Consider the following 12,018-nt stretch of genomic DNA (forward strand, 5'->3'; position numbering starts at 1 on the left):
CAACGATAATGAGGGGTACACAAAACGAAACAGTCCCTCTGCCTTGGACAGAAGTACTCTCCCAAGTATAGAAAGATCTCTTTGCAGCCAATTATTGAATACATGTTTGAAATCATTGAAGTGTAAGGTTATGAAATGAGAATCAGTGACATCCTTCATATTCTGAGGTTATGAGAGCCAGTTGATCATGCTCACCTGGTTAGCCTCATTATCATTGATCAGTGTGTCCCTCTGCGCGTGGGGGAGAGTCTGAGTTCCGTCCAGACTAATGATGCTCTGACTGTAAGGTCTGACGTATTTCATATCACTCTTTCTGGAGTCAGTAGTTCCACATACCTCGTAATTATATACGTGTCTCAGTGTCCCAGTGCCACCTACGTCTGCGTAAAGGGGCGGGTAATACGGAATAACTGGGAGATTCCCGTTGGATTTGTAAAACATGCGCTCACGTCTCCATCTGTAACATTTCACTGACATGATGGCTATGATGGACACAATAAAGAAAAAAGAGACTACAGCCAGAGCCAAGACTAAGTACAAAGTCAGGTTGTCATTGTACTCCTTGTCGTGCGTAAAGTCAGTGAACTCCGAGAGCACTTCAGGGAAACTGTCCGCCACCGCCACGTTAACATTGACTGTAGCTGAACGAGAGGGCTGCCCGTTGTCCTCCACTACAACAGTGAGCCTTTGTTTCACAACATCTTTATCAGTGACTTGGCGTATGGTTCTTATTTCTCCATTCTGTAAACCCACTTCAAACAGCGCCCTGTCTGTCGCTTTCTGCAGTTTATACGAGAGCCAGGCATTCTGTCCAGAGTCCACATCAACAGCCACCACTTTAGTCACAAGATAGCCCACATCTGCTGAACGAGGAACCATTTCAGCCACCAGAGAGCTGCTAGTCTGGACTGGGTACAGAACCTGAGGCGCGTTGTCATTCTGGTCCTGGATCATTATTTTCACAGTCACATTGCTACTGAGAGGAGGGGAGCCTCCATCCTGCGCTTTTACGCGGAACTGGAAATCCTTGATCTGCTCGTAGTCAAAAGAGCGCACTGCATGGATGACTCCACTATCAGCACTAACGGACACATATGAGGAAACGGGCACTCCGTTAACCGAGGAGTCCTCCAGTATGTAAGAAACACGGGCATTCTGGTTCCAGTCAACGTCACTGGCTTTCACTGTGAAGATAGAGAGGCCCGGTGTGTTGTTTTCTATAATGTAGGCCTCATATGAGCTCCTCTCAAAAACAGGCGCGTTGTCATTCACATCTGATATCTGTAAGGTGAGAGTGACGCTGCTGGAGAGCGAGGGCACGCCCTCATCAGAGCACGTTACACTGATGTTATACTCAGAGGCTCTCTCTCGGTTCAAGTCGCTATCCGTTACTAGACTGTAAAAGGCGTTAGATGTTGATTTAATAGTGAATGGGACGTTCTCATTTATGCCACAGTGAACTTTACCATTACTTTCTGCATCAGGGTCGTTCACGCTCATCATAGCTATTACTGTGTTCGGACGGGAATCCTCTGGTATTGAACTTGATTTGGAAATCAAATTGATAACAGGACTATTGTCATTCATGTCACTAACATCTATAATTATTTTACTTGAGTCTGAAAGACCTCCCTGATCTTTTGCCTCAATAAATATTTGATAATGTTTTTGTTTTTCATAATCTATATGACCAATCAATTTCAATTCGCCGCTGTCATGGTCTAACTCAAACAAATCCGATACACCGGCGGTGCCACTTGATGAAGAGTAGGTAACAAGACTATTAGACCACTTGTCCGCATCAGATGCACTGACAGTAGTTAACACGGCTCCTTTAGGAGAATTCTCCACAACCGTGGCTTTGTAAATCTCCTGGGTAAAAACCGGAGCATTGTCATTCACGTCTTGTACTGTGACATGGATTTGCAGCGTGCCAGTCATCTTAGGCTCGCCTCCATCCATTGCTGTTAGCACTAATTTAATATGTTCTTGTTCCTCTCGATCTATTGGCTTCTGTAAAACCATCTCTACCTTTTTACTACCGTCTGGCTGGTTTTTCAGTTGTAATTTAAAATGATCAGTGGGTTTAAGGGCGTAGGTTTGAAGACCGTTAACACCAACATCAGAATCCACTGCCCTCTCCAGCATAAATCTGGCTCCGGTACCTGCAATTTCACTAATCTCAAATTTCATTTCACTTTTTCCAAAACTGGGAGCGTTATCGTTTATATCTGTGATCTCAATCGTTATTGTATATAATTCCATTGGATTCTCTAAAATCATTTGAAAATCAAGGGCGCAAGGCGTCGTCTGTCCGCAGAGCGCCTCTCGGTCTATTCTCTCTTTGATAAGGAGAACTCCCCTTTCTTTATTCAACTCGATGTATTCTGCGCTGTCTCCTGTATAAATACGAGCGTTACCTGATTTCAGTCTTTTGATATCTAAACCCAAATCCTGCGCTATGTTACCGACTAAAGAGCCTTTCGCCATTTCCTCTGGAATGGAGTAACTGACCTGCCCGTGCACTGAACTGAGAGAGAGGACTGAGATAAACAACAGTACTTGCCGTGTCATTGTTCTGTCCGACATTTTCCCTTCACCATGAAACCACAAGCAGGTTATATAATCCGTAAAACAGACTGCAATATTCCATTAGTTTTCCAGTTGAAAACATCAAAGGTAATTGACAAAGAAATGCACAATTCTGGAACAAAAGAATCTCAGGCTGCTGTCTCCGTGCTTAGTGTTCTCTATAACCCGGACTGTGCGCTCTGCGTGGGGCTCTTTCTCTCTCTAACATATCAAGATGATGGGGGAGGTACTGCTGCAAATCTGCTCTAAAACTGCAACACACTGACCAACAGCGGCCCTTTGAGTTCAATGCAATGAACTACACAAAATGAATTCAATAAAATGTATAGAGGTATTTCCAGTCAACAATGGCAATTTCAAGTTTAAATTAGCCCACTGACAGAAAATATCAAACATTACACGACCTTAATTCTCATCACTGTCAATTTAAATCGACTGCCATATATACTCTGAAATGCTTCAGCTTTCTATTAAGTTAAAGTAACATCACAAAGCATATCCTATGGCAAGCAAATTGCATGAAATATTAAACAAGAAGCTAATGCAGAATCTAAAATAAATGATAACACACTACATCAGAGGAGTATGATGAGATGAATGTGAGTGAGGTAGGGCGATTGAATGTTACCACGGAGTCAAACAGCAACACGTCTTCACTTGAATCATGTCACCAACATAACACACTGAAAGTACATAGGCCTATCAGTCGTTGCTCAAAATAGATTTAAATAGTTCTAGACAAGCGGGAAAATATTGACACACTCGTGTAGATGTGAATTATGCAGTGGGAACCTTCTCTGACTTTAGTTCTACATCACACTTTGACGTTTGAATGAAAATCTCACTGGAGCGCAATGAAAGAAAAGCGGCGCTGTCCACAGCCCTGGTGCTGAGAAGGACACGAGTAGGCGATCTGAAAATGCAACAGGCATATGACGAATTTCAGACCATCGAAAAGGCTGTTACCAAGAACACTTGAGTAAATAGTACAAATCATTTTAATTAACACCAACCTCTAGTGGGGAGTCTGGTTCATCCAGGATGTTCTTCTCGTTCTGCATCCGCTGCATCGTCCCTGTAGAACTGGGGTCCATTATCAGTACGTTCTGACTACAGGGTCTGGCGAACTGACAGTCACTCTTTCTGGAGTCAGTCGTCCTGCACACCTCGTAATTGTACACGTGCTGTAGAGTTCCTGTCCCCAAAGTGTCTGCGTAACGTGGTGGATAATACGGAATAACCGGGAGATTGGAATGATAGAGGACACGAGACTGTCTCCATCTGTATATTTTCACTGATATAATAACCACTAAACACGTGATGAACAGAAATGAGACTACAGCCAAAGCCAAGACTAAGTAAAAAGTCAGGTTGTCATTGTACTCCTTGTCGTGCGTAAAGTCAGTGAACTCCGAGAGCACTTCAGGGAAGCTGTCCGCCACCGCCACGTTAACATTGACTATAGCTGAACGAGAGGGCTGCCCGTTGTCCTCCACTACAACAGTGAGCCTTTGTTTCACAGCATCTTTGTCATTGACTTGGCGTATAGTTCTTATTTCCCCATTCTGTAAACCCACTTCAAACAGCGCTCGGTCTGTCACTTTCTGCAGTTTATACGAGAGCCAAGCATTCTGTCCAGAGTCCACATCAACAGCCACCACTTTAGTCACAAGATAGCCCACATCTGCTGAACGAGGCACCATTTCAGCCACCAGAGAGCTGCTAGTCTGGACTGGGTACAGAACCTGAGGCGCGTTGTCATTCTGGTCCTGGATCATTATTTTCACAGTCACATTGCTACTGAGTGGAGGGGAGCCTCCATCCTGCGCTTTTACGCGGAACTGGAAGAGCTTGATGTGCTCGTAGTCAAAAGAGCGCACTGCATGGATGATTCCACTATCAGCACTAACGGACACATATGATGAAACGGGCACTCCGTTAACCGAGGAGTCCTCCAGTATGTAAGAAACACGGGCATTTTGGTTCCAGTCAACGTCTCTAGCTTTCACTGTGAATATAGAGAGGCCCGGTGTGTTGTTTTCTATAATGTAGGCCTCATATGAGCTCCTCTCAAAGACAGGCGCGTTGTCATTCACATCTGATATCTGTAAGGTGAGAGTGACGCTGCTGGAGAGCGAGGGCACGCCCTCATCAGAGCACGTCACACTGATGTTATACTCAGAGACTCTCTCTCGGTCCAAGTCACTGTCAGTCACAAGGCTATAGAATCTATTAGATGTAGATTTAATGGTGAAGGGAATATTTTCATTTATCCCACAGTTTACCTGACCGTTGTGGTCAGAGTCCGGATCGTTAACGTTGATCATAGCTATAACCATATTTGGGCTTGAGTCCTCAGCTATTGAACTAGACTTTGACATTATATTAATAACGGGACTGTTGTCGTTGACGTCAATAATATCGATGATTATTTTACTCGAATCGGATAGTCCTCCCTCATCCATTGCCTCAATAAACATTTGATAATGTTTAGCTTTTTCATAATCGATTTGACCAATGAGTCTAAGTTCACCACTGTCGCTGTCTAACTCAAACAGATCAGTACTGCTGGACAAAGAATAGCTAACGAGACTATTTGATCCTTTATCCGCGTCAGATGCGCTGACTTTTGCCATCAAGGTTCCTTTCGGCGAATTTTCAACAACGGTTGCTTTGTATATCTCCTGCGTAAAAATCGGGGCATTGTCGTTCGCATCTAATACAATGACTTGTATCTGCACTGTTCCAGACAACTGAGGCTCACCTCCATCAAGGGCGGTTAAGACTAAAGATATCTGCTCCTGTTTCTCTCGATCTAAAGGTTTCTGTAAAACCATCTCTACTTTTTTACTCCCGTCAGGTTGATTTTTTAGTTTTAACTGAAAATTAGCAGTGGGTTTAAGGATGTAGGTCTGGAGACCGTTAACGTCAACGTCAGGATCCATCGCCCTCTCCAGCATAAACGTAGAGCCAGTAACAGCGGTTTCACTAATTTCAAAACGTCTCTCGTTCTTTTTAAAACTAGGAGAATTATCGTTTACATCTGTAATCTCAACAGTTACTCGAAAGAATTCCATGGGATTTTCTAAAATAATTTGAAAATGCAGTGCGCAAGGCGTCGTCTGTCTGCAGAGAGCTTCACGGTCTATTCTCTCTCTGATAAGGAGAACTCCCCTTTCTTTATTCAACTCGATGTATTCTGCGCTGTCTCCAGTATAAATACGAGCTTTACCTGATTTCAGTCTTTTGATATCTAAACCCAAATCCTGCGCTATGTTACCGATTAAAGAGCCTGTCGCCATTTCCTCCGGAATGGAGTAACTGACCTGCCCGTGCACTGAACTGAGAGAGAGAACTGAGATAAACCACAGTACTTGCCGTGTCATTGTTCTGTCCGACATTTCCCTTCACCATGAAACAACAAGCAGGTTATAAATCCGTAAAGAAGTCAGTAATATTGCATTCGTTTCTAGTTCAAAACATCAAAGGTAAACGACTCAACAATAAACCATTTTGGAACAAGATAATGGCAGCTCTGTATCTTGGTATTAGTGTTCTCTGTAAACCGGACTGTGCGCTCTGTGTGCCGCTCTGTCTCTGTCTAATATATCGAGATGATGGGGGAAGTACTGCGACACATTTGCTATGAAGCTGCAACACACTAACCAACAGCGTCCCTATGAGTTCAACCCACTGAACTACAGATATAATGAAAAAAAAAATATTCGAACACACTTGAGAAAGTTTGAGTCTCCAAACTATAAAACACAGTACAACTATGCTAACAACACAAACAGGCCAATGTATTAATGATAAATGAAAACCAATATGTCATTGAGATGTGAACAAACAAGGTTGAGTGAAACTGCTACTTTAGAAAACTGCAGGCTCACTGATTGAAATACAGATTATTTGCAAACCACCGCTGTCCAACCCCGTGGTGCTGAAATGACCACATATTAGTGGAATATGGAGCATTTACGACCATGGAAACTTGCCAGGTACACAGACTTGATTTCAAACAGATAAAATCACCGATAGCCTACATTAGACATACACTGCTCAAAAAAATAAAGGGAACACTTAAACAACACAATTTAACTCCAAGTCAATCACACTTCTGTGAAATCAAACTGTCCACTTAGGAAGCAACACTGATTGACAATAAATTTCACATGCTGTTGTGCAAATGGAATAGACAACAGGTGGAAATTATAGGCAATTAGCAAGACACCCCCAATAAAGGAGTGGTTCTGCAGGTGGGGACCACAGACCACTTCTCAGTTCCTATGCTTCCTGGCTGATGTTTTGGTCACTTTTGAATGCTGGCAGTGCTTTTTTTATTTTTATTTTATTTTACCTTTATTTAACTAGGCAAGTCAGTTAAGAACAAATTCTTATTTTCAATGACGGCCTAGGAACAGTGGGTTAACTGCCTGTTCAGGGGCAGAACGACAGATTTTTACCTTGTCAGCTCGGGGTTTGAACTTGCAACCTCCCGGTTACTAGTCCAACGCTCTAACCACTAGGCTATGCTGCCGCCCCGCCCCTTTCACTCTAGTGGTAGCATGAGACGGAGTCTACAACCCACACAAGTGGCTCAGGTAGTGCAGCTCATCCAGGATGGAACATCAATGCGAGATGTGGCAAGAAGGTTTGCTGTGTCTGTCAGCGTAGTGTCCAGAGCATGGAGGCGCTACCAGGAGACAGGCCAGTACATCAGGAGACGTGGAGGAGGCCGTAGGAGGGCAACAACCCAGCAGCAGGACCGCTACCTCCGCCTTTGTGCAAGGAGGAGCACTGCCAGAGCCCTGCAAAATGACCTCCAGCAGGCCACAAATGTGCATGTGTCTGTTCAAACAGTCAGAAATAGACTCCATGAGGGTGGTATGAGGGCCCGATGTCCACAGGTGGAAGTTGTGCTTACATCCCAACACCGTGCAGGATGTTTGGCATTTGCCAGAGAACACCAAGATTGGCAAATTCGCCACTGGCGCCCTGTGCTCTTCACAGATGAAAGCAGGTTCACACTGAGCACATGTGACAGAAGTGACAGAGTCTGGAGACGCCGTGGAAAACGTTTTCTGCTGCCTGCAACATCCTCCAGCATGACCGGTTTGGCGGTGGGTCAGTCATGGTGTGGGGTGGCATTTCTTTGGGGGGCCGCACAGCCCTTCATGTGCTCGCCTGAGGTAGCCTGACTGTCATTAGGTACCGAGATGAGATCCTCAGACCCCTTGTGAGACCATATGCTGGTGCGGTTGGCCCTGGGTTCCTCCTAATGCAAGACAATGCTAGACCTCATGTGGCTGGAGTGTGTCAGCAGTTCCTGCAAGAGGAAGGCATTGATGCTATGGACTGGCCCGCCTGTTCCCCAGACCTGAATCCAATTGAGCACATCTGGAACATCATGTCTCGCTCCATCCACCAACGCCACGTTGCACCACAGACTGTCCAGGAGTTGGCGGATGCTTTAGTCCAGGTCTGGGAGGAGATCCCTCAGGAGACCATCCGCCACCTCATCAGGAGCATGCCCAGGCGTTGTAGGGAGGTCATACAGGCACGTGGAGGCCACACACACTACTGAGCCTCATTTGGACTTGTTTTAAGGACATTACATCAAAGTTGTATCAGCCTGTAGTATGGTTTTCCACTTTAATTTTGAGTGTGACTCCAAATCCAGACCTCCATGGGTTGATAAATTTGATTTCCATTGATAATTTTTGTGTGATTTTGTCAGCACATTCAACTATGTAAAGAAAAAAGTATTTAATAAGAATATTTTATTCATTCAGATCTAGGGTGTGTTATTTTAGTGTTCCTTTTATTTTTTTGAGCAGTGTATATGAAACATACAGTTTCAGGGAAAATAAAAATTATTTAAATATAACAGACCTCTATTGGGGAGTCTGGTTCATCCAGGATGTTCTGTTCTCTCTGCATCCGCTGCATCGTCCCTGTAGAACTGGGGTCCATTATCAGTACGTTCTGACTACAGGGTCTGGCGAACTGACAGTCACTCTTTCTGGAGTCAGTCGTCCTGCACACCTCGTAATTGTACACGTGCTGAAGAGTTCCTGTCCCCAAAGTGTCTGCGTAACGTGGTGGATAATACGGAATAACCGGGAGATTGGAATGATAGAGAATGCGAGACTGTCTCCATCTGTATATTTTCACTGACATAATAACCACTAAACATGTGATGAACAGAAATGAGACTACAGCCAAAGCCAAGACTAAGTAAAAAGTCAGGTTGTCATTGTACTCCTTGTCGTGTGTAAAGTCAGTGAACTCCGAGAGCACTTCAGGGAAGCTGTCCGCTACTGCCACGTTAACATTGACTGTGGCTGAACGAGAGGGCTGCCCGTTGTCCTCCACTACAACAGTGAGCCTTTGTTTCACAACATCTTTATCGTTGACTTGGCGTATAGTTCTTATTTCCCCATTCTGTAAGCCCACTTCAAACAGCGCCCTGTCTGTCGCTTTCTGCAGTTTATACGAGAGCCAAGCATTCTGTCCAGAGTCCACATCAACAGCCACCACTTTAGTGACAAGATAGCCCACATCTGCTGAACGAGGCACCATTTCAGCCACCAGAGAGCTGCTAGTCTGGACTGGGTACAGAACCTGAGGCGCGTTGTCATTCTGGTCCTGGATCATTATTTTCACAGTCACATTGCTACTGAGAGGAGGGGAGCCTCCATCCTGCGCTTTTACACGGAACTGGAAATCCTTGATCTGCTCGTAATCAAAAGAGCGCACTGCATGGATGACTCCACTGTCAGCACTAACGGACACATATGAGGAAACGGGCACTCCGTTAACCGAGGAGTCCTCCAGTATGTAAGAAACACGGGCATTCTGGTTCCAGTCAGCGTCTCTGGCTTTCACTGTGAATATAGAGAGGCCCGGTGTGTTGTTTTCTATAATGTAGGCCTCATATGAGCTCCTCTCAAAGACAGGCGCGTTGTCATTCACATCTGATATCTGTAAGGTGAGAGTGACGCTGCTGGAGAGCGAGGGCACGCCCTCATCAGAGCACGTCACACTGATGTTATACTCAGAGGCTCTCTCTCGGTCCAAGTCGCTGTCAGTTACTAAGCTATAGAAATGATTCGACGTTGATTTAATTGTAAATGGAATGTTTTCATTTATGGAACACTCTACTTTACCATTATCACCCGAGTCTGAGTCTTGAACATTGATAATTGTTACAACTGTGCCAGACACAGAATCTTCGAATATTGCATTTGTCTTAGACATAATATTAATGATTGGTTTGTTATCATTTAAATCAGAAACATCGACGATTACTTTGCAAGAATCTATGAGTCCTCCGGCGTCTCTTGCTTGAATGTCAATTTGATATTTTTTCATTCTTTCGTAATCAATATTTCCTAATAGACTCACTACACCGTCATCATCATCAACTTCAAATAATTCAGCACCGCCTTCGACGATGTTTGACATAGAATATGTCACTTTTCCGTATGAGTCTTGATCAGCATCAGTCGCGCTTACTGTAGCCACAATGGTGCCTTTAGGCGCGTTCTCGGTTACACTGGCCTTGTAAACGGCTTGGGAACAGACAGGTGCATTATCATTGGCGTCTAGTACAGTGATGATTATCCGCATTGTTCCTGATAGCTGAGGCTCTCCTCCATCTACTGCTGTCAAAATCAGCGATATCTGCTCCTGTTTCTCTCGGTCTAGAGGCGTCTGCAATACCATTTCCACATTTTTACCACCGTCAGGTAAAATGTGTGATTTTAATATGAAATTATCGGTTGGTTTTAGGGTGTAGCTCTGCAGGTCATTCACACCAACGTCATTATCAACTGCTCTATCCAAAACGAACCTAGCTCCGGGCTGTGATGACTCACTTATTTCGAATTCCATTTCATTCTTTTTGAAACCCGGTGAATTATCATTGATGTCTGTGATCTCAATCGTTAAGCTGTAAAATTCCAATGGGTTTTCAAGTAGAATTTGATGGTGTAAAGCGCATGGCGTCGTCTCTCCACACAACGCTTCACGGTCTATTCTTTCCTTGATAAAGAGCACTCCCCTTTCTGTATTCAACTCGATGTATTCTGCACTGTCTCCAGTATAAATACGAGCTTTACCCGATTTCAGTCTTTTGATATCTAAACCCAAATCCTGCGCTATGTTACCGATTAAAGAGCCTTTCGCCATTTCCTCTGGAATGGAGTAACTGACCTGCCCGTGCACTGAACTGAGAGAGAGGACCGAGATAAACAACAGTACTTGCCGTATCATTGTTCTGTTCGACATATCCTTTTCACATTTAAACCATAAACACCATATAATCCATTAAACAATTTGCAGTGTTCCGTTAAAAGTAAGTTCAGAAAATAGCACAATTCTCTGCCAATAATCCGTCTCTCTGGAACAAAAGAATCCAATATCGGAGTCTCCGTGCTCGGTGTTCTCTGTAACCGGACTGGGCGCTCTGCGTGCGGCTCTCTCTTTCTCTTAATATATCGAGATGATGGGGGAAGTACTGCTGCAAATCTGCCCTAAAACTGCAACACACTAACCAACAGCGTCCCTCTGAGTTCAATCCACTGAACTACAGATTACTTTAAAACAATAAACGAATCGAAACATATTGTATATGAGAAGGTTTGAGTATCCGTAGAATAGAATACAGAATACTATTAGGTGAAATCAACACATATAGGCCAATGCATGATGACAAATGTAAACCAATATGTCAGGGGGATATGGGCAAATAATGTATAACGAAAAGCACGTTGCGTGAAACTAGACTACTGTGGGAGACAACAAGCCCCCCTTTGAAATTCACACTCTTTGCAAAGCAACTCTGTCCATGATAGTGGTTCTGAAATGGCCACATATCAGTGGAATGAAGAGCATTTCTGACAGACTCGATACAAAATAAAATGTAAACATAGGATACAGATGAAAAAATATAGTTTTACGGAAAATCTAATGACTAAAACATAACATATTTATATTGGGGAATCGTGCGCGGAACTGGAAATCCTTGATCTGCTCGTAATCAAAAGTATAGTCCTATCAAGTTTAACCCAACCCTGTCATGTGGAATATATTAACACATTTAGAACAACTGTAAACATAGATCCCAGAGGATGTGGACAAGCAATCTCCAACAAGATACACGTTGCTGAAACGACAGAATAGAAAACCGGATGTATGGACGCTAGTGTGCATTCTATACAATCTATACACATGACTGATATAAATTTAGGAATTGAATTCTTATAACAGCGAACAATCCATGTCAGTTGTTGATGAATTTACAACATCAGTGGAATGAATAGAATTTATGTACATGGACAGTTTCCAAAATAAAATACTCGATTGTAAACAGTTAAACACGATTAAACAATAAATTAGACATACAAATACAGCGTTGAG

General features: G+C 43.6%; 1 protein-coding gene across 36 annotated transcripts in view; it reads right to left on the reverse strand.

The window, feature by feature from the left end:
- Positions 1-12,018, reverse strand: part of LOC110488686 (protocadherin gamma-C5) — a 192,106-nt gene that overhangs the window by 78,603 nt on the left and 101,485 nt on the right. For 2 of the 36 annotated variants that reach the window (XM_090198258.1, XM_036942800.2), the window contains exon 1: positions 8,488-11,956. The exons of 30 other annotated variants lie outside the window; for them this stretch is intronic. In XM_090198258.1, coding sequence (XP_090054384.1) covers positions 8,488-10,887 — 2,400 coding nt within the window. In that variant the 5' untranslated portion in view covers positions 10,888-11,956. Of the gene's footprint in view, positions 1-195; positions 2,897-3,605; positions 6,925-8,487; positions 11,957-12,018 lie in introns of those variants that run through there. 4 more of the 36 variants (XM_036942806.2, XM_036942805.2, XM_090198260.1 and 1 more) reach the window with 2 other exon arrangements.

The sequence above is a fragment of the Oncorhynchus mykiss genome, chromosome 14, assembly GCF_057628025.1.
Source record: "Oncorhynchus mykiss isolate SJ-2025 chromosome 14, ASM5762802v1, whole genome shotgun sequence".
NCBI classification, from domain to species: Eukaryota; Metazoa; Chordata; class Actinopteri; order Salmoniformes; family Salmonidae; genus Oncorhynchus; species Oncorhynchus mykiss.